Genomic DNA, 25120 nt, shown 5'->3' with positions numbered 1-25120 from the left:
AATATTATGTATTATACGTTAGTACTTGTATATATTGTGTTTCGTACGTACTCGACATCGACGGTCGGGCGTTAGACTACAAATTATTTATGTAGCTTTAACATTTCGAATTTGTAATAATTACTAATTACCGATGATGGGAAGTTATTATACTCATACAACATTTCCCTTCATAATTCGTATTTTTGGGAAATTGGTATTAACTATAATAAGTATATAATATTTTCATATAGGTAATGATTCTTTAAATATTTATCTTCTTCGAGTTGCTGTAAGCTATATTGTGAATTATCACAGAAAAGGTTAACCAAAAATAGTGTAAGACTAGAAATATAGCTATAAGGTCTGTCCCACACGACTCGTGTAGTACTTGGTGAACATAGTAATCACAATAGTAAAGTTACAGACAACCGATAGGAATCCACGAGTGAAAATAATACTCGTTATAATACTTTACGAGTATACGGAGAACCTTTAATACGAGTCCTGTCTCGTGTACAATCGGCCTAAGATATTATGACAACAATCAAAAGCTCTCGCAAAAATATAAATGCAGGAGAGGGTGGGGGGGGGGGAAAGTCAAAAGTCTCTGATATTACAGGACATACTATTTTTAATTTTTTTTTACAAGTGATAAAACAATTAATATTAACTAAAATATCGGGGAGGGACCCATGCGCCTCCGGCACCCCCCTACGTGACAATGTATGTCATCTTAATGGTACACTCTGTAAATCCAAAACAATACCTAAAAATTGGTTTTCATTGTTCAGGACTTTGTGGGCAAACTAGTTGTAGTCAATTTTAGAAATCTTATTGTTGTGTCTTCATCGCGTGGTTCACGATTATTTAATTTTATCTTTATTTTTCTTTTTTTCTTGATCGTCATGACATTATAATAATATCATATGCCAACTGTTGATATACATGTTTGGTAGTTGGTACTTACTCGCTTGTGGTGTTAACGACCCAATACCGAACGTAAACGCCTAGTTTATGACCCCACTAAATTTTGAATCTCCGATTTTACGATATTCTATCGTACGTGTGTATATAATATGTTATAATCAAAACGAGACACAATATTTAAATATTTAAATTATGGCTGAGTATAATAATATGATTATCAAGACAGAGGCTGAGACTTCGACACGGATGTTCTCCCATGGAAGTAATACGTTTTCCGCATAAATTCGGAAATTGCAGTTATTGCCCTTAATATTAACATTTTATGATCATTGCCATGTACATTTTAATCAATTGAATATTTTTTTTTTACCAGTATTATAATTTAATATTAGTATCGTTTTTGATTCATTACAGCAGTAGATAGGTATAATATGATATTATACTCGTATAACTCGTCTTTAATATCCACTTCTATACGATTTAATCTTCGAAACAGAACGAACAACGACGAGACAAAAAGAACATATTATTCTGTACAATAACACTCACGCCTAACAACATGTAGGTACCGATAATAAATATTAATCACACACTGTATCACTTTACTGTGAATCCTCCAAAAGTACTGATTTATTAAGAATTGTGTATGTTGTTTATGTATTTCTATCATTAATTTTACTTGTTTTCAAATTCCATATCAATGTCATCCGATAAAATCAAAATAATCCATTAGTCAATATAATTATTATATAAAGACTGTCACCGATGGCGAGGAGCGACAAGCTTAACGCGAGGAAAATCACACAATATGTTGGTACAATCTATGAATTTTAATTATTAAATCACATTTTAATGATCAATTCTTTTTTTTCTTATTTCGTGATACCTATTTAGAGAAAATAAAGATAGATTACGCGTAAATACACTCTAATAGCCCAATACGTTGAAATATTAAACGAAACTTATGGATTGTGATTTCCAAATAAAGATTTTACTTTAGTTTTTAGCGAACACAAATTTGTAAATTCTGAAGATCCCTAATCCTAGTTATTTTATTTCTACTAGTAGCATACAAACACATCAAGTAGGGATCGACCCAATTATTCACCATAATAATCGTAAAATCATAAGATTACATTTTTATCTTGGGACGAAGACCAAACCATACTCTATTCATTAAATTATCTAATAAACTATATTTTATGATGTGCTAAATTTTTTAACTATGACAGATATTAATATATTATTGCATCTTTGTAGTAAATAAAAATAGATAGTTTATAGTTTATACCGAAATGTGTTTCATGACCTGACGACACTGCTGTAAATACAATATTTAATTTAGCATATGGCATATTAAAGGGTTAGGGTTACAATTAATATTGTAGGATTTCGCTCATTTTCAAAATATACAGGATGATTCACCTAGCATGCGTCCCCCATTTTTTTTTATATAATAAAAATAAATTTAATAAATTTACAATTTAACTTATAAATTTACTGTTAGCTAAAAAAAAGTTTAAATTAAATTTTTTTTTCGCACAATACTTTTACAATTAATTTGTATTTTAAAGATCATAATAAAATTGTTATACGTTTTAGGTTAAATCAATATTCACATCAATATATAGTATTTAATAATATAATGATATTAACTTTAGTTTTAAAATTGCATATCAGCACAATAGAAATATTTTTTTTTTATAAATATACCTATAGTATAATATTTTATGGACATATATTTAGGGCATAAATTCTTTGCCCTATTCAGAACCAATTCCATTTAAATGCTGTCAATGTTCCCTAAATTCTAGCCTGTGATAACAAAGCGATATTGAAGTGTAATAAAATTATACTAATAATTTATATAATTCATAACCTAATAAATGACATTGTATCAAAATCCCAGCCCTACAAGTACCAAAATATAAAATAAAATAGCCAAGTAAACGAGGTTATGCTTCCATGGAGTTCAACAGCAGTTGCTTATGTAATTGTATTGGATTACACGTAGTATTTACTGCTGCAGTATCTATAAATAAGTTCTATATTTTAGATTCTGAGTGGAAAAATGAATGTATTGATTTTACATTAATGTGTGTTTTTTTTTAATTTATAGGTAGGTACTTGTGTGAAATTCTATCATAGGAAATAGATCGTAAAACCCTACATGCAACTTTCCAGCGAATAATCATAATATTTTAGAATATAACAGTCGTGTCATGACTTGTGACTTGTATATAATATAATATTATAGAAGGTTTATGTATACTACATTATATACAATATTATATAATTTTATAATATATTAAATATATTATACTATAATATTTAGTTTATGGTATCGGCTTCATGTCGGTTCGGTTTTTGTAGGTGGTCAAACCGGTTTACTAAATGGCGTTGGTCGTTTGCGCTATGCCTAATACTGGTTGTGAATTTTTGACGTGTGTGAAAAAAGTTGTACTAGATGTTACCGGAAAAGCCAAGAGAGATTCGCGATCGAATGCACTACGTGCCCCACCAACATCCATTGCGATCGGCAGTTACTGCCAGTTATACAAATACAACTGTGTGGTCGTACCTGTTCCTCGTTCGATGCGATTTACTGCACTTGGTCGGTCGACCGTGAAAATGTCACCCGATCGAGTGAAAACGGCCCAGGAAAAGGATTTGGGAATGATTATGCGTTTTTCGGTTTTTTTTTTTCGTATTGCCTCACGTGTGGGGTGCGTATACAATACAAAATAATATATATTTTACGTAACGATAATAGAAAAACATAAACGCTGAAACTGAAAGTAGGTAACCTTAAATCGAGCAATTAAGAAGCACAACAAAATATATTCGATATATAACAATAGGTTCTACCAATGACGTGTATAGGTACAATGCTTAACTTTGTTAACATTTTATTTAACTGTAATATATAATTTAATTCGTTCTTCGTGTTTCATTAAACCAGCTAAAGGTAATACTTTAATAGGTATATAGGCAACAAAATACAATATAGGTACATGCAATGTTAATTATAGATGTAGTCGTTTTTCTTTGTTATTCATACAACATATTGGCGTAAATATAAATAAATAAATAAATAAATAATACTCTAACTTCATAGAAAATATAGAGCCTAATAATATTTTTATTTTTTTTATTGGTCTAGCGCCCGCAACTACCGCCATTAACTAAATAATAATTTTATGATATTATAATTATATTATCATACAGATAGGTTAGATAATCACACAATATTGTAATTTATAAATTCAAGAATGTAACAAAGTAGTAAATGGTATTGTCGTGTTGATTTGAATTAATATTTACTAAATTATTAATATACATGGTTGTTAATTATTGGTATATTTACTGTTAATAAATAATAGATTAACGTTGTAACTAGGTATATAATTTGATGGTTTAACGCCTGTTTGAGTATAACTCAACCCGTGGTATATTAAACATATGATACACTATTAAATCTGCTAAGTCTGCAATATCGGATATCAGGCAGAGATTTGATTTTTTAAAAGGTCGAGTTGATATTTTTGTTATATTTATTTAATTTGTACAATCTGTATAAAATATATTTATAATAAGCACAATGGAGGGATATATAATAGATATAATAGATCATGGTTGGCTTGATTGAAGAAGCTATTCAATAATAGCACTTCATGTAGTTGATATGGTAGTTGTATTATATTGTTTTTTCCGATTTATATTTTTTAATGTTATATCATTATAGTATGATACATATGAAATTTTACGATATCGATTATAATTTATCAACAAATAAACGAAAAAAGCAATGATATATAGGAGGTATAGGTAATTACATAGGAAACTAAATACATAATAATATGGTATACATTTAAAAGTACGACTAAGTAGGTAGTAGTAGTACCTATCCCACATAGCAAAAATATTGTGGAAGTATAATTTACTAATTCTAATATTTGATTTAAACTGTCACAATATTTTAAAATATTATCAAAAAATGTTAGAAACATTTTTTGGCAGGTGATTAAACGTTATCACAATAATATAGTATCTTTATATTTTATCAACATTGTAGCTATAAATATTATCACAATATTGTAGCTAGATATGTTCACAATACTGTAGCTATATATGTTTACACATGTTTGATTTATGTAATATTTCGAAATATTTAGTATCAAAATAAATTTCTTAAGTTATTTATAACTACGATAATATTAAATAACAGACAATTATTTATAGTACTATAATATATATATATACGACAAATAATACAATATTATAAACTGGTTGTATAATATTATGTAATTTTTTTTAAATATTATATTATTGTTTAATTTATGTACTTGGATTTTTAACTTACTATACATACACATTCTACAAGAATGGTTATTTAAATATATAAGAAGGGTTATTTAATGTACAATTACATACACACACACATATTATGCGGCCGTGCAATAGATATACCACGGTATTGTTACAACAGTCGCCATAATATTATATTATAATATAATATATTATATTATAATATTATGTGTATATAGTATACAGTTGCTCTATAAAAGAAAATAATAATAATATGTGATATTATAATAGTGCCAAGTTTGGTGTTTGACGCGTTTGCCTATTACGATAAACCAGACCAATTTACGACGAAAGATTCTAAGGTCAAACCGTAATCAGTTGGGTCTTAAAGAACCTAACCAGTATACTATAATAAAATATCGCGTATAATATTATAGTGTTGGCTGCGACATTGCGCGATAGCGAGCACGTGCACCAAGAAGTACTTGTGGCACTCGTGTTCGACACACGCCAGTGTACGGACGTTTCGATAGGGTTATTGGAAATCACTCGATGTTATTGCAATAGTGATAATATTATAGAATAATTTTGATTTTTCTGTTCGTTTTTCAACCGTCGTCGCGTTTTCGTTACAATACCAACAATAATAAGAATTATAACATTATTGTCTTCCGCACGATGACCACCTACGAAGCGGTGACGATACCTCCGACGGGCAAACATACGTCGACGGTAAGCAATATAATTAGGGTTCTAAATTTGAAATATTTCACTTGAAATTTTTCAATTAAAATATTTCAAAATTGAAAATTTCACTGTTCTTGAAATATTTCAATGAAATTATGAAAAAAATATTTTCTCTTTTAAACGAGTTCGGTTAGATGATTAGAAACAATAAATTGATTACACACTTAGAACTAAAGAAAAACATATTAATTTTGTTGATTTATTATTTCATATTTGTATATTCTATATTTTATAGTGCTGAAAAATATTCCTGGCATTATTTTGAGAATAAAAAAATTTTTTTACATGAGTTTTAAAATATTGTTGTATATCAGCCATCCAAAAGATAATGGTTTGAAATAAAGTTGAAGTCAATTCCAACGATAAATGAAATAATAGTGTATTTTCAGTAATTATTTATTATAAAGTGTACAAAAGTCTTATAATATGTGTGTACTGTGGCTGAGTGATGTGAAGATGCTCTGGGCTCATTATTTAATACTTAGATCATATAGTTTGCTATAACTATTGTAGATTTGTTAAACAAATTATAAATTATGTGTAGATATGTTACATATTTTTTTTTGTTTCATACAATAAACCAACTTTTAAAAATATTTACTTAGAAGTTGACGACTATAAACTTTTAGGTATAATAAGCATTTTATTTTTATTTTTCATCAAAATGAAATATGTCATGAAAAATTCATGACATTTTAAAACCATAAATATAATACTTACAAATTAATTAGATTATATATTTTTTTTTTTCACTTTATTTAGAGTTAATTATAATATAATGACGCTACGTTATCGTGTTAATAATGATATTGTATAGGTTTATGCGGGGGTCTTAATGGTAAAATAACTAACGTTCCTGCCGTGCGTACGACGGCTACATCCGAATTGGTTTCCGGTATTTTATGGCTTTGTGCGATAGACATTTGAATCGGTTCCCACTAAGATCTTAACACTGCATTGTTATCCGGTCCCATTTTTTAGTGGAATTAACACTAAAAAATGTACAACTTTCAAGACAAAAAGTAATAAATAAAAATACATTTTCAAGTATGTACCAGGTACACAGATGTAACACGTGACAAGATCAGATATAGTTAGGTACTCGAATGTTTTTAAAATACTGTATACTATTTAAATGATGATTATAACCGGGAACAGATACCGGCAAGTACCACGCATATACCATCATATTATTATGATGCGCATAATTAGATATTGCAGCTACATCAAATTATTGTAAAAGTGGTACGCGCAGAAGATCGTAATTGTCTGTCGTATTTAAGACAAACACACATGTGGTTTGTTTTTATAGGTACGATTTGTTAAATATGATCGATTTTCACGATCGTCAGACTTGTCATCTGGTACCGAGGTAACAGATAATAATATGCTCATTTAACAATGTAATAATATGCCATGGCCCTACGCACACGACAATTGATACATTTAATTATTATGCTCTAACACGTTTCTGGGAGAATCGTGTGCGTTAGTTTGTGTAATAGGTTAAGTCTACAACACTTTAGCGATTTGTTTACTCACGAGGAAGTACTCCGGATACTACTTGCGTGGGCGATATATATTATAGTCGTTGAAATAAAACTGGCGATTCCGTTTGAAAGCTCAATGAAACGAGTGAAAAACATAAGACCATAACTTGTGTACTACACAAAATATATTAAAAACGAGTGATAAGTCATATGTTGTCGTTTAAATATAATTATATATTTGGATATTACGTCTATAAGTAATTAGATTATTATTATTTTAACGATACGTTAATATGATTAATGATTATTATTATATATTATAGCATAGATTAACGCAGGTACAGGTAAAATTTATTTATTTTAACCACCTACCTAATCAAATATAACATTTTACTTATTATATCTTCTGTGTCGAAACAGATGTTTGATTCTTATCAATTTATTCGGAAACATGACGTTATATTATGTGAAGTGTGCCAAGATCTGCAGTATTGATAATATTTTTTAATTTGAAAATTTAGTTTATAAACGGTAAAGCGTTTATACACTTATTTATTTAGTTTCTCAAAGTGCTGTCCAGTGCGCATCGCTAAGCCCCACTATGATATCAAAATTATGACAAAAAATGTAAAAAATGTGTCAATTGTATTAAAACCAAACCTAAATGTTTTCAAAATCGAATACAACATTACAATATTTATGGATAATTTTTTACCACTATCATTATTATTTTCAGTGCATTATTTTGGAATATCAATGGTACTGTTTCAAGTTTAGTTCAAAAATATGTATTTATTATTGTATAATATAATATATACTAGGGGCTTTGTTCACGGACAATTTAATTACCAAACTCGTGTGCTCGCGCAGTCAGACTTGATTCAAACTTCAAAATAAATGTATTGAAATTATAATTGATATGTTATTAAGAATTTTGTCATATTTTGTAGAACACATTATTATAATTTTTATCTTAAGAACAAAAAGTTTAAGTGTATTTTTCTCTATCAAACCATTTAAAGTATATGGCCATGTTATCATTTTAAATTTTAATACCTCATCAATTATATTTGTTATCAAATATTGAAATCATACCTCCTAAATGGTGGTCTATATTACGCATATTACGATATTGCGTTTTTACTTTAATTACACTTTAGTATCTATGTTTTAATTGTAAGTTATTACTTATTAGAAACATAATATGCGAGTAAAAATATTTTGAGAACAGGTGAAGTTTGGTAGTTAATCAACGTTGTACTTACTGACAAAAAACAATAATTTTAAATAATAAAAAAGTTTACTAATGTGTTATGTGACAGTATTATTATTTTTTTTTTGGTAAATAATATATGTAGTAAAATAAAATTAACAAATTTTAAACATAATATAATATTATATTTTACTAAATTATACGTTTAAAAAATTTCCTACAGACCGAGACAGTAAAATCATGCACTTATAATTAATTACACATCTATTTTTCTAATGGGTAGTACCTTAGCTGCTGTTTTAAAAAATCGTATCGACTTGGTGTCAATAAAATCAATAAACATTGTTTAATTGAAATTCAAAAAAGTTGACATTTTAAACGTCAACAAAAGTCAGAAATTTGGTTTAGACATGGTTCGGATAAATTAGCACCATATTAATATATTGATTCAATTAGAAAATAAAAACAAATTTAACTTGGTCTAAGGTTAGAAAACCTCTTTCTTGGTCAAGAAAAAACATCAAGTCGGTATTTCAGTGTGTCACATACAACTACAGAACAATACCAACAAATATTATAACATGTACAAGTGCACAAGACATTTAAGACCAATTAAATCAATGTTAATCAAATTGTGTTTTATATATTTAAAGCTGAACATAACCATGTCCAAGCGTACAGCACATAATAAAATATTCCAAATAATATTCTTCGAACTAAATACGAATTCTATCATATATAATTGAAATCGAGAATATTGAAATATCATTTGTTTATATGTTTATCAAGGCCAATACAATAATTAAATAAAAAATATCTAAGAAATATAAATGTGCATATTAACATTAATACCGAGGAGGTTCCATCAATAATCACAATATTGTTTATAGTCAATCATTTTAATAAATTATATAATTTTAGTATATATTAAGTAGGTAGGTACTTTTAAACTTCAAAGTCATTTCAAATAATTATAATTAAATCTTTTACTCGTATACGTTCAGGTATAATATTTGAAAAAAAACTGAAGATGTCGAAAACATATTAAACACGGAAATTCTGTTAGTTCATGAAATTATATATTTTGTCTCTCTTCAATATTTAATAATTAAATAAATAATTTCCATTAATTTGATCTAAAATGTGCACATAAAAATAATTGATACTGTTATAACATAGCATAGATAAAAAAAAATGCCGGAAGGCATTGGTATAGTGACTATATTTTGTCATATTTTAAACAGAAAGGTTATACACCCATCCTCCCAAAGGGTAGGTGTACACTCACCCCCTTCTCTAAGGGATCTTTTCCTACCGAGATTGGCTATTTCCTCTCCTGGGGTGGTTTCGGGACATGGAATGCAATGTTTTTTAATTTTATCATCGAGGGAAATACAAAATATAATATATTTTATATTATGTACCTACAGTGATCAGCAGCACAGTTTATTTATACGGCTTTATATCATTTAGTACAAAATTATATATTTATAACTGTAATGTTGTTTGTTAGATAAATTAATTACATTTTTTTTTTCTTTACAGATTATTTTTTTCCACGGTCTTGGCGAATCTGGGTAATTCATAAACATTTACAAAGCTTTAACTATATTGATAAAACTCTAAATTTTTTCCATGGTATGACAGCTATATACATTATACACTGTGCGTTTTATGTACGAAAAAAAGCAATAACTCCAAAATAATAATAAAAAGTTGTGATACTGAAAATATTTACTGTATAATTTTTCTAAATCCAACGGAATATTTCATACTTTCTCAAAATTATACCATCCGCGTATTGTTTCCAATATGTATAGTAGTGGTTGTACTTAATTAAGTTTAAAAGAATTAAGAAATTCACACGAAGTTCATTCTTTTTCTACACCTAATATCTTAACACTGGAAATTTAAAAAAAATCACTCAGAATCTGAAGTTATAAGAAAATTATGGACGAATAAAACATAGTTCACGATATTTTAATATTTTAAATTTAGTATTTCCTAAATGTATTTAACAGTTCATTTAAGGTGCCATTGCAGTTTTGATTATTGATATTCATAATTTGCGACCGTCAATTGTGTATATTATATTTATTTTTTGTTTATTCGTTCGAAAAATCGATGTAAAAATAAATAAACAACAATAATAATGACATAATTATATAGTGTTGTGTAAATTGTATTTTTAGGAGCATTTGGGCGGAGTTATTGACAAATTTACGCAAACCAAACACCAAGATTATCTGCCCTTCTGCGTGAGTTTATACTTTATTTAATTGTTTCACAATAATAATAATTTTTACACACACACACACTAGGTGACAGATGTATACAATTGGTGGGGGAGAGATATTGGGATCTGATCATCTGTGGCTTTTTAAAAAGAGGTATTAGAGCAAAAATACTGTTAATTATGAAATTTATAGAAGACCGATAGAAACAACCACTTTGGTGTTTTTCGAAAATATATTGGTTATGTTATTTGAAGAGTTACAGTTTTTTTTTTTAAATATAGAAATTTTTGCCTTTCATAACAAGCTATTTATAGCACAAAACTCCAATGAAGTTGTCTCTGAAATACTGTTCTCTATAAACTATTGTATTACAAGTGTTTTTACTCTAAAACCACTTTGTAATGCCTTTTCGTTTGTTTTTGCGTAAACATATTTACGTCATTAGATTAAATTTGTCATTGCTGTCAAGGGCTGGGTCTACACGATAATAGTAAACCGCGATAGTTTTAACAGTGACAGCTTAGGTCTGATATCATTATAACTATTGTATACAAAAACATACGCGTCGTTACATGGGTCTTTGCATTTGGGGGACTATGGAGTCTCACTTAAAATTGTTATTTAATTTATGAATATTAATATTTAAACGCGCCTATTTTTCTGACGTGGCTTGGAAATATTTCCCCACTATTTTCTCTCCTCCCTATCACCCTATCTCTTACAATACAAAAGCTACGTAATATGCTGTATGCGCCACTGCAGACACACACATAATAATTTAAAATTTTGAAACACAATTTTGGTCGATCGACTAGATAAAGGTTGAAAACAAACCGGTTTATCGATTATTTTATTAACAATAATATATTCTAATAATTATTATTATTATGGCATCTGCAGTACTAGACGAGGATGATGACAAATATTTATTTATTATTTTTTTTCGTCACCTTATTTTCAAGCCCCAAGATACCGTTGACGTTAAACAAGGGGTTCGCGATTCCGGCGTGGTTCGACTTGTCGACATTGAACGAAGACGCACCCGAAAACGAGTCGGACATATTACGTGCCGTGGACAACGTGCACGCGATTTTGGACGAGGAATTGGCCAAGACACGGTTGCCGCCAAAGAAATTGTTGCTGGGTGGTTTTTCGCAAGGTGGAGCGCTGGCCCTATACGCGGCACTCACGTACCACAGGCCACTGGCCGGTGTCCTGATCCTGTCCTGTTGGATACCATTGCACAAGACCTTCCCAGATGTAAGTCACCGACAGTTAAGGCTGGGGATGTATACCTATCAAGGTTCCATTTTTAATTGAAATTGTATACAAAATTAAAATTTTAGTGTGAGATGCTATATTGCCATATAGCAGCCTTAAAATTACCATATAATCTGAAAGCTTGAAAAATTGCATAATAAAAAGGTTTTATTCTTGTTAAAAATATTTGAAACACTGAGACTGATAATATGTAACAAATGACGAGCATACCATTATTTCTAGCTTTGTAAAACAATGCAAAGTGCTTCGAAATCACTGTACTCTATAGTCATACAATTATAAAAGTCCATCGTTCGTCGATAAATGATAAAATATGTTTGAAATTCAACCGATTTAGTATAATATGTATATTCGATATAATGACGTTTAAGCGTATCTACCATGGAGTAAACTATTACGTTCAAAATCGATTTAATGTATAAATACATAATGTTGAAGGGATTGAATACCTAAACATTTTTTTTTTTTTAGTTAACGCTTAGCTAGCATCTGTTGATCCACCTGTCTACTATGTATGTTTACAGTAGTTTACTAATTCAAATTGTAACACACACATAACAGTGACCTACTTAATACGAAGTACACTCAAAAATAACAATACAGCAGATATAGTTTTTAAATTTAAATTATAATTTACTATTATTATTACTGTATTAGAAACCCACTTAATGTATATTTTATTAGTACCTACCGCCTACGCATAAACTCAACATAAAAGAGGTGGGTAAGTGGATGTCACTCTGCTGTACAATAGGTTACAAGTGGGTCACTGTAATGGATGGTGTTAAATTTGAATTCAATGATATAATATAATTGTATTAGAAATACGATTCTGAGCGAAAACAGTCAGTCAGTCTATGATATTACCAAGTATATTTGATGATATTATTGTGAATAAAGTAATTTATATATAACCTATTTACGTGGAGCCTTGTTTTAAATTTTCAATCCTTAGCTATAAAAGTTGAACATTTTATAAATTTTTAAATACAAAATAATTATTAAATTATAAATTTGACAATTTTGTCAAAATTTGAACTTTAAATGCTTATAAAAAAAAATTATGCCTATGTATTTTTAATATTTTTCAATAGCTATTGTAACAATATATCAGGAGCCTTGCATTAAATTTTCACGCTTTTTTACCCAACAAATAAAATTTTATTGACATTTATAGAAAAAAAAACTAAAAAAATTGAAAACTGACAATTTCCGTAAACAGTTCAAAAAGAGTCAAATTATTTTCAAAATGCTAATATACACATTCAGTGAAATTTTCAAGTATCCACAGTCATTCGTTTTTTAATTACAACAAAATAAGAAAATCGTTACATGAGGAATCGAATGAATATCAAATGTTGTAATGCTAATAAAAATTTTAATTTGACTTTCTTGTAGACATTTTTTTTATTAAAGGTAGACAAACTTATGAGGAATCTTCTATTACATTTTCAAATCTTAGAATTAAAAAAAAAATTTTTTATGTATTTCTAAGTCAAAATAATTTGCAAATTTTCATCATTTTTACGTATTTTGTCAATATTAGAACCTTAGATGCTTATAAAAAAAAATTGCGCCTAGGGATTTTAAATTTTTTTGATCTGCCTTTAAAACAATAACCTAGGAGCCTTTTATTAAATTTTCAAGATTTTTTAACCAACAAATAAAATTGTATTTATAATTATAGAAAAAAAAACTAAAATAATGGAAACTGAAAATGTTCGTAAACAGCTCAAAATAAGTCAAAATATTTGGAAAATGTTATGGTGTATAGAAAATGCTAATATAAGCATTCAGTCAAAATTTCATGTACCTACGGTTGTTTGTTTTAGAGTTGCACCAAAAACCAAAATCGATTTTCTCGAAAACAAATTTTGCGTAAATATCCTCGTTTTTCCGTTTTTGTTTTTCACGTCGCTTTTGAAAAGTACTGGGAAATCCTATCAGAAAAGTTACTGTTGAAGAAAATCATAGCATTTTTACTGTCCTAAAAGGTGATGACAGACACAAAAATTAAAAAATTAAAAAAATTTAAAAAAACACACATTATTATAAAATCAATACATTCATCGCTTCGCTCAGAATCTAAAACAAGAAATTTATAAAATTAATGAATGTTAATATTTTAAAAGATAAATGAATTATTTTCCGTTAAGAATGCAATTTGTTACGAAACTTTTAAAGTGTAAGCGTGAAGTGGGTAAACAATTTACATGGTGGACCACCAAGTAATTTCACATTATTTCTATACAATTATCTCACTTTGAAAATATGATATAATTTAAAATATAATACAAACATCATTGATAACTTGACTATATAGATAGTAAATTATTCTATACCCGCCTACTTGATTATAGTAAAATTACTTTTTTAATATCATTAGTTGTTCTTGGTTTTATAATTTTGTAATATATACCTTATTTATTACGGTAACGTTTTTATAACCTTTTTATCACCGCGTGTGGTAAGAAGCTACTAAATTATAGATTAAATCAAAAGCCAAAATGTAATGTTCTATTTATTAGTGTGTTTTTATCTTAAATAACAACTATTTAGTTTTTTTTTAACTAATGGTCTTTTTATGAACTACAACATTTTATGACCAAAATAATATTGTTTTAATTTAATAGAACTATTGAGAAAGGGCTTATACATTTATACTATTTAGAGTATAATTATAGTTACAATAAAGGTATATAATGTTTATATATTAAAATTTATTTAATGCGGCTAATGACCTATATAGTCATATTATATTGATGTAAAATGTTTTATTTTATTATTAAAAATACCTTGTCAAGTAGGTACCTAATACTTTTGTAGTTTATGTATTTCCGTATAGCCACATGGGTAATAAATAATTAATTAAGTAAACGATAATTGTTTTAAGCATGGTAGGTACCTAAATGGAAGTAAGCTTTAAAGGAAATAAATAACGAGAGAGATGAAATAAATATTACTCTGTTTCATTCCTAATTATTTTCAGTGGATGTTATTATAGTGAATTCCTTCTGGGGAATTGGAATTACTTACACACACACACACACATACACGCAATAATGATAGAAGATTAACGTGCATTTAATGGTGGTTCCCGAATCGTAATGTATGACCCCAAAGTATTGACTATAATATGGATACGGTCACTTGTCGTCATGCATTACATAACTTCGCCCAAAAACCATTATGGACAATATCGTCTAGCATGTCTAACGTTTTTCCAACTTTTCAGGACAAACAAAAAAAAGCTATTTCGTTACTAGGAATTTTGAAAATTGGTACCTCTGTAAACAATCATCAACTCTAAAAACCTATAACTATGCTGCAGCGTCTTTCTAAAGAGTTATTTTTACGAAAAATTCATGAGAATGGCCTTGATAGTGTGGGTATAATATTCACACATCAGATAAATATAGTCGTTATGATAGGCCATGATATTTTTACCAAAAGCTATATATTTAAATGTTTAGATCGTCCTTGATATTGTAGTAGTTGAACTTTAGATAGCTCATGATAACAGACGGTTTTAGATAGATCGTGGTTTTGATTTCTCACAGCGGACATTTCGTTCTAACCTCGAAACTATAAGAAAACGGTCTCACGCGTCTTGAAAACACGAACCATACATAATAATTGGTAGGTATACAAAATGCGAATTTTAATTTTTTTGAGAACGGCCATCATGGTACTTAGGCAACAGTGTTGTTGTAATGCATTACTTATCCCACCCAAATCTGTATGTTAAATATTATATTATTTTTAATTATTAGGCGGCCACGAATAACACCAATATACCAATATTCCAATGTCACGGGACGGAAGACCCAGTCATACCTTACGTATGGGGCACAAGAACATCAGAAATACTGAAAGAGTTTGCCACCAAAAGCCAATTCACAAGTTACGAAGGCTTGTTGCATCGTACAAATGAGAAAGTAAGCAAGCAATCTGATAGATTGTAATATGACGTTTTTATTACAAGTAACTGACCAAGTTTAGGATGTTTTTGCTATCATTGTTTTCAGTTTTGATCGTTTGCCAAGAATAAAAAGTAATATTTTATTTTAAATCCGTGAATAGATGAATAGATTTGGTGAAGCTATACCGTGTGTTCACAAAAACAAGGCACGCTCTATAACTCAGTTACTTTTATTACTCAGTACCCTATATAGATATTTTTTAAATTATGTTTGCGATACATGAGAGTTAACTTTTGGATCATAAATTCCAATAAATTTATTGCAAACGTTTAACTCTTGTATTTTACGCATGCGCAACAACTTAATTTTTTCTGTATACATAAACCTGTTTCTGTGGACATACTTTTTTTTATTTTGCATACTTATCATAGGGATTCAAATACATTTTCCCCGTTGTGATTCGTGTAAATTTCATCAATTTTAGTCCCTATATACATATACATTTTCTGTTTAATAGTCTGTAATGCATACAGTATATATTCGTGTGCAAAATCGAAAGCAATGAGGTACAAATTAAACAAAAAGTCAAATATATTTTCGAGTTTCAATAGTTCCAAATATCTTTGAAGAACCCCTCTCCTAGTTAATCACGATATTCACATATTCATAAAAAAAATCACTCAAAGTCGATGATAGTACTATAATTTGTTTATATTTACAGGAGTTGGCGGATATAAAATCATTTATTCACAAGACTGTGACATGAACAATTTGACATCGAATAGAACAAGATAAACAGGTTGAATTTTAGCCATAAGCAGTATACCAATGTGTATATATTTTATACCTTAGGGAAATTGCTATTTTCTAGAACTCATTATGATATATTTTGTGGATAAAATAAACTATAGATTTTTTATGTTAAAATCAATGATCCAAGACATTGAGAGAGTGTTAAGATACATTTTGACTATAATAGATGGTACTTACCAGAAAAATATATTTTCCTCCATCCAACGCATTTTGTCATGTCCTACGAAGTGCAAAATTTAAAACATTCCTTTTGCAAAACGGAAAATGTAATATTATTTAAATTTCATGTTTAAAATCAATATTATTTACCTAATATTATTTAAATGTAAAATAATTTTACAACATTCAACATTTTAAAGTCAACGGGAAACTGCACTTTTTTGTCTATTTTTATCTGTGATAATATAGTTTACAATATAGATTAACGGTTTTATAGATATGACTTAAATGGTGTATATGAATATATTTTACTTGTGAGCTTTTCTACGTACAATAACAACGTTTCGGACAAATATGAATCGATATACTATTTCAGTTGATTTGTAACAAATAGCATCTCTACTAGACCGTTTCATTACGTAACTCTTAAAAAATAAAACCAATTAGCAGAACAAATATTTGTTTTAATTAACTAATTAATGAGGAGTTTTACAGTAATTCTATATGAACATAATTGAATATTTCTCATTCGTGTTAAGTCGGCGAGGTAAGTTTTATAGAAATAAGAACATTTTTGGTACAAACATAACTTGAACAATTCAATTATTAAAATCATTAAAATAAATATTTTATTTTATAGTTTTAACTTTTCAAGTATTTATTTTATGCTGCCTTTTGAATAAAAATCAAATTTAAGTTTTAATTGATCAAATGAGTCATGTAAAATTATCGCCCTAGCATACACATAAGTGATTGATAAATTAATTGAAATTTATCATTTAGTATAAAAATAAACATAATATTATAATGAAACTTGAGATTAATAATTAATCTATTAACGAGATCGCAGAGGAGGAAAATACAATAGCGAGCGTTACGGTGTCGACGAAGGAAAATAATTTTTACACTATCAAAGGAAAACACTTTGATACAATAGGTACGTTCTGTATAGGTACGATTGTACGAAGCTTAATAAAAAAATAAACAATACGATTTCGCGATGAAATTATCTATTTTTCGTTTAATGATTTTGGATTCATAAAATTACACTAAAAACACGTTTGTCAGCTGGCGTACGTTTTCGACGAAAAATCTCGATCATTTTCGGGTGGACCTTACTTTGAACCCCATCACATCTCCGATTTTTCCGTTACGTAGTTAGGTATTCGATTAAGTTCAACACAAACGTCTAACATAACAATCTTATGTGTCCTTAGTATTTTTATAAACATAATCTCTGGTGCTGTAGACACCCAAGCGCACACAGTTGTTGTTGTTGCTGTTGTTGTTATAGCTATCTACCTGACACAGTTAATGTTGATGTTGTTGTTATTGTATATTACACTATCTATCTAGTTCTGATCATATTATTATTATAATGGCCGGCGACAGCCACGCGTGATTTATCGCTCGTCCAAAGCGCAATCCTTATATAAAATATATATTATAATATTTATCACGTGCGTGTACACAGAATTATTATAGCCTTAGACTGTGGGCAGAAAAAAAACGACCAAAATAAAATATTCGCATTTGTATTTTGCGATATTTCACAGCCACCGCGGTATAGTACGCAGTACCTACGCCAGCACACCTGCTCTATACATATAGGTACAACACCTCATTTACTATTATTATATTATTATTATGCACCTATTCTATGCCATAATGTTACTATTATAGCTATATTATGTACGATGCGCGTAAATCATGCCCACCAACTCCTAAGCTGGTTGTCGAGGGAGTCTCCTCGGCATATACATATATATAGGCAGAGATACTGGCAAATATTAGGCCTTAAAATATTATAATGTTCGATATTATCATAATATAGAGCCCCCCCCCCCCCCGACTATTTTATCCATACAAACGAATTTAACAGTTGTTCAATACTACATACGCACTGAAGGTACTCAGTAATATTATAGATGTTCATCACAAATACAATAAAACATGTATTTATTGATAGTGGATAATAAGGTTGCTGCCTAGTGCTTTAAAGTGATGTTATTTTTTTTTTTTTTGTGAAACAAGGTTATACCTTTGCGATTTGTTCCGACAGTCTACAGCTAGTCATTTATGCCTGCAGGTTTTATACGACTTTAATCGATTACAAAAGATTATAACCATGTATATTACACAATATACGTTGTTATAAGTATATTTATTTAATATTAAAAAAATATTACAACTAATAAGTTATGGTTTATTACAATAATAAAAATGATGATTAGCTATCAATATTAAGTAGACAATCATATTATATTAGATATCTACACGTTCCGATATTCGGTTATAAATTATAATTTACACTTTAATCTTTTACAGTGGTCATTATTTGACAACAATTACTTGTTTGCCTTGTAAAATGTAAGTTCATTTCAAACATAAGTTAAATACTTTTAACAATTAATATAGACTATAATAATTTTACTTACAGTTTACTTTACTATTCTGGTAAACATCAAATAAGATTGAAAATGTATTTGAATGTAATTATTATTGTATGGTTTACAAAATAAAAAATATTATTATTGTAGTTCATTAAGTTACTAGTAGGTAACATATAACTTTGGAGTTCACAGTTTATATGTAAAAATTAAACGTCTTGTTATAAGTTACAAAGTACCTATCTAAAACCATCAACCCGGCTGAAGATTTACAAAACTTTTAAAAGTCCACAACATATGTTACAAACTATATAATATAATATATAAGTATACACCTTTAGTCTTTACTCATACACAGAGCAAATTCATCTGTCCAGGACCTGTGTTCTACCATCCGTAATGATAAGTACAAACTTTGATAACCCCTAAAATAATGACGTTGGTTTAAGTAATAACGTAATGCTCAAAATTATCTGAGCACGCCTTAACCCTCTTAAAACTGTTTTCGTATTAACGCGGTGATAAGAACGTCTGCTATTATAAGGAAAGTGTTAGGCAAATATTACGAAATCCCGTATATAATTATTGTATTAATGAAGACTATTATTATATAAGTAATATTTTATAGTTTGATACGTTTTTTAACAGTCGCTTAAAATTATTGCAATAAAACTACCATAAAAATTAAAAGTGGGATTTGACGTATGAATCTATTACACCGTGATAATAATATGAAGCGACTAAGCATTTACTGGAGCATGTGATAAGAATGGTATATATAAAGTGATTAATTTGTATGTATACAATAGCTATAAAAAAAAGCCAATAAATTAAAACATTTTAGGTACACTATAGAGACGTATCGATAAACGTGTGAAATAATGGACTGATGAGACAAACAAGAACTTAATTATCTTCGAGATTTGAAATCACTGTTTTGATTTTATATACCTAATAGCCAATTTTATAATACAATATATTATTATTATGTTTTATTTGCGATCGTTATTGTGTTTTGCGCTGCAGTACCTACTCGTATTTCATTAACAATATTTTATTGACGTTATACTTGAGAAACGTTTGAGATTGAGATGTTATGTAATATCGTATTGGTCTTCTCCGCCATATATCAAACGGAGAATAATAGCCCTATATAGCAACTGATATATAGGTACCTACGTGTATAGTGACATTCGAAGTTTTTCTCACAATATGTATATAATAAATGTATATACATATATATAAACATCATGTGTGTACGTATTTTATTATAGTTACAGCGTACAAGGGAATACTAACCCGAGAGAACGCAGAAAGCCAAAAGAGACGGTGTGTTATATATCTAGTTGTAAATATAATATAATGATACTTTCGTTTACCGTCGCTGCATCGAGAGCAATATCCAACCTCTTTTGTTGGGAAAAAATTCCCAAAAGTAGTTTTTCCAACAGTCGAAACCGATACCGCATTTGATAATATAAATTATTGTAAATTAATTTTAAACAAATTTAAATTGATATTTATAATAATATGTACCTATAATCTATATTCGATATTATATAAAATAATGATATTTAATAAAATATCACAAGAATAACCCCGACGACCACTCGCATGCAGAAAGTGCAATAATAGCAGCAGACGTCTGCCTTTCCTTTGGGGGTGTATTTTTAGGTAGATTAAAATAATACATACGTACCTATATTATATTATTATACAACATTCAAAACGGGTCACAAACGTTGAAAACACGACAGGAACGACAAAGGTGTCGTATATTATTACATTATTTATATTTTACTATATTTCACTATTATAGGATAGGTATAACAAACACAAATCACAATAATAATACAAAGTGTAACAAAATGACCTATCAAATAAAAAAAAAATTATCAATTGATAAGTACTAGTTAAACGTAAGACAAAATTATGAAAATGATGGATAGTAAATAGTTTAAGAAATATACTTATCATGAAATTCCCAAAAATAGTTTTATAAAAAAAGTTATTAGGTTTCAAATTAATTTATTTCAAAAAATATTGATATTTTAAAAACTAAAGTTCTTGACCAATAAACGTTTTTACCATCAAAATTTATCTAAAAATTAATTGGATTTTTCCAAAAAAATTTAATAAAATAGTTTGTATAAAAAAAAAAGCGGGTAAGTGTTTGTTGATCTACTGTACAGTAGGTTACAAGTGGGTCACTGTATAATAAATGGTAAAAAATTTAAATATATGATATACATTTCAAGTGCCTAAGCCCGTATACGGATACGGTTATTCGTTTTTGAATTATAACAATATAAGAAAATCGCTACTTGAGAAATCGAGTGAATATCCATTGTTGTAAAAATTTGAATTTCAAACGCACTCACAAAAATTTAACTTGATTTCTTATACTCTTATAGATATTTTATTTTATTTTTTGATAAAAGTTGACAATTCATAAGAGTCTTGTATTACATTTTAAAATCTTAGATTTAAAAAGAAAAATTTTCAGGAATTTCTAACAAAATGATTTTTACAAAATATGTTTGTGATTCTTACGTATTTTGCCGAAATTCAAACTTTAAATGTTTATAAAAAAAATTGTAAGTGTATTTTTAATATTTTCAACTATCATTGTAACAATATATTAGGAGCTTTGTATTACATTTTCAAGCTATTTGACACAACGAATAAAATTTAATTGACATTTATAGAAAAGAAGACTAAAAAAATTGGAAACTATATTATGTTCATTAGCAGCTAAAAACAAGTCTACAAAATGTTATAGTGTATCGAAAATACTTATATAAATATTCAGTGAACATTTTTTGTATCTACGATTATTTGTTTTAGAGTTACACCAAAAAACAAAATCAATTTTGTCAACAACGATTTTGTTTAAACATTACCTCAATTTTTGTTTTTTTCCCTGTGCTTTTGAAAACTATTGAGATTCACTAACTAGATTCACTTTCCCATCGAACAATATACTGTTGAAGAAAATCGAAGCAGTGTTACTGCCCAATACGATCATGACAGTCACAAAAATAAAACTTAAATTTAAAAAAAAAACCCACATTATTGTAAAATCAATACATTCATCGCCCCACTCAGATTCTAAAACAGTTTAAGGAACCTGTTTTTTTGCTCAAAAACACGCCAAACAGGAAAAGTCTCAGGCCTCGTAAAGTGATCCGATTCCTTTTACAGCCTACACGATTTTAAATATGACTAATTTCCACGAGCTTTTATTAGTAATTAGTATTTAGCTTTTAGTATCTTTTATTAGTATTATCAATTATGTTTGTCTTAAGCAACGAAATCAAAAACCAAAGTCCAATGCGCTTTGTAGAAAATCATCTTCTAACTAACGGAAAAAAATAATCAATCGAATCCGACCACTCTACGATGCGTGAGAGTTTTTCCTGTAAAGCGTGTTTTGAGCAAAACATCACGCTTTTCACTTTCGGTCGGCGATGCCGTTGACATGACGTGTGCACTTTCGGCGCGTGCGTAGATAGACCGATAATCTCATAGAATGACACTGACACTACTAAAATCATCATTGTCGACCTACAACTATTTCCGTGGGCGGCTGCCACTAAATCGCATATTGCCCCTTATTAAAGACGCGCGAGCAGGCCCCTTAAATACTGCAGATTGGAAAAAATAAGTATTTGATTTGTTAGGTGTTTCCGTTACACTCTGTATAATAGAGTAGGTAGCAATATATTTCCATGTGAATATATCACAGGAGTAACCACGGTGACCACTCGCAGAAAGTGCACTATAATTGACCTCTGGCACGTCTTTGGGGGTGTGTTTTTCAGTAGATTAAAATGTAATAGGTACGTGTATTATAATGTATGAAAATATACATAGGTAATACGCTAATACGCCATTTTCATAAGTCTACTAATACTAATACTAATAAATACTTACTGGACATTGCTATAATCTCGTTGGCTCTTGACAACATTGTTAATCATACAACGGAAATTGAGTTAGTAAGTAAAGCAATTATAAGTAATAACAATATTATTACATAAAATCAAAATATTAATACAAAATAATAACCAAACAACACAAAACACGGTAAAACGGTAATACGGTATATTATAAACATTGACTTGTCCAGTTTCTCACGAAAAATTATTTTGGATTTAGACTTGGCCGTTTACGCGCATCATGGCTATTACATAAAAACAATTCATATAGCAGTTGGCAAGAATAACAGTTCTACCATTAGACGCGGCGTAAAATTCCCTACAAAATGCACCTACCTATAACCCGAAAAATGATAAAAACTGACTTGACCGTCTTCTCACAAAAACCGTCCAATATTATATTTTATACAATATTCAAAACGGAACACAAACGGCGAACGACGACAGGAATGGCGGAGACTATGCGAAGGCGTCGTGTATAGGTACTGTGTTATTTTAATATGGTTTTTACTATTCTTCACTATATTATATAGAACAAACACAATAATAATAATAATAATAATAGTAGCGACAGCAATGCCCGCCGGCGGCTTTAACGCGTACATAGAATTCCCCGGAGACATTTATCCAGCGGCGGCGGCGGCGGCAATATAGGAGAGCATTTTGTGTTTGCCGCTCGCAACGTTGGTCGAAATTTATGTTATTGCGCGTCGCCCGCCGTTCGTTCTCGCGAAATTCCGACCGACGCAATTTCGGCGTGTGGTACCTCTACCTGTCGTTCTGATTTACGCCACCGCCGCCGCTATACCGTCGTCCCCAAAACGCTTATTTGTAGTTTTAGTTTATTTGTGTTTTTTTATACGTGGAGACGCAAAATATTTTGAACGCAACCGATGCGCACCGAACATAATATTTTATTATTATCATCATGCGCATATACACATACTGTACCCACTCTAAAATGACGTGGTTAGATATAATATTTTAATCGATGAGAGTTATGGAGGGGGGAAGGTTAGAGTTCGGGGAATAGTTTTTGGTTTTTGATTTTTCGACCGTCAGCTAATTTGTATTCAAAATACGTATATTCCACTTTCAGAAAAATTGTAATTTCTAAACTACCTATGTATAGTGTGCGGTATAATATCAATACAATTTTATAACAGAAAACAATTTCTTGATACGCAACAACACAAAACTAATGATTGAAAAAATGTTTATACTATTATAACAAGTTGGAAATATTATCGTAGATATAATATTTTCATTTTTAATAAAAAGATAATTTTTATATTTTGAAAGAGGTATAATTATACCATAATATAATCGTTACTCGAGAGGATGGGATGTTATGAAGAATATTTTCCAAATTTTTGTTATTTTTATACACCCGTTTATTTCAATCCCTTTGACCATTGAATATACACATACTAACTTTTGCCTCCTGGTATAAACTGTTGGCCATTAATTGACGGTTCGATGTTAAAAATGTCAAATATTTCATAAATTTAATGAAAAAATAAAAATAAATATATTTTAAACTTTCAAAAAATGCGCATACCTTATGAAATGTGGAGATTTTAGTAAAAATATATTTTATGAAAAACTTACATTTTGTTTTTTTGTGATTATTTTAAACTTTTTAAAAATAAGTTTAGACTTTTAAGTTAGAATTTAAAAAAACCCAACTTAAAAAAAATCTAATTAAT

At 28.9% G+C, this 25120-nt stretch overlaps 2 protein-coding genes across 4 annotated transcripts in view; one reads left to right on the top strand and one right to left on the bottom strand.

Annotated features, from left to right (window-relative positions):
* Nucleotides 1-25120, bottom strand: part of LOC132951127 (protein O-mannosyl-transferase TMTC2-like) — a 322298-nt gene that overhangs the window by 245514 nt on the left and 51664 nt on the right. The window contains exon 1 of one of the 3 annotated variants that reach the window (XM_061022844.1): nucleotides 23407-23561. The exons of 1 other annotated variant lie outside the window; for it this stretch is intronic. In XM_061022844.1, the coding sequence (XP_060878827.1) occupies nucleotides 23407-23453 (47 nt within the window). In that variant the 5' untranslated portion in view covers nucleotides 23454-23561. Of the gene's footprint in view, nucleotides 1-17098; nucleotides 17168-23406; nucleotides 23562-25120 lie in introns of those variants that run through there. One more of the 3 variants, XM_061022845.1, reaches the window with a different exon arrangement.
* On the top strand, nucleotides 5657-17049 carry LOC132951130 (acyl-protein thioesterase 2-like). The gene is made up of 6 exons (XM_061022848.1): nucleotides 5657-5949; nucleotides 10213-10244; nucleotides 10860-10925; nucleotides 11867-12164; nucleotides 15959-16123; nucleotides 16830-17049. Exons 1-6 carry the CDS (start codon nucleotides 5896-5898, stop codon nucleotides 16872-16874), a joined length of 660 nt encoding a protein of 219 aa, XP_060878831.1. The 5' UTR covers nucleotides 5657-5895; the 3' UTR covers nucleotides 16875-17049.

Source organism: Metopolophium dirhodum, chromosome 8 (assembly GCF_019925205.1).
Source record: "Metopolophium dirhodum isolate CAU chromosome 8, ASM1992520v1, whole genome shotgun sequence".
Classification (NCBI taxonomy): domain Eukaryota; kingdom Metazoa; phylum Arthropoda; class Insecta; order Hemiptera; family Aphididae; genus Metopolophium; species Metopolophium dirhodum.
The sequence above is the reverse complement of the archived record's forward strand: the minus strand, read 5'-3'. Positions and strand labels throughout refer to the sequence as shown.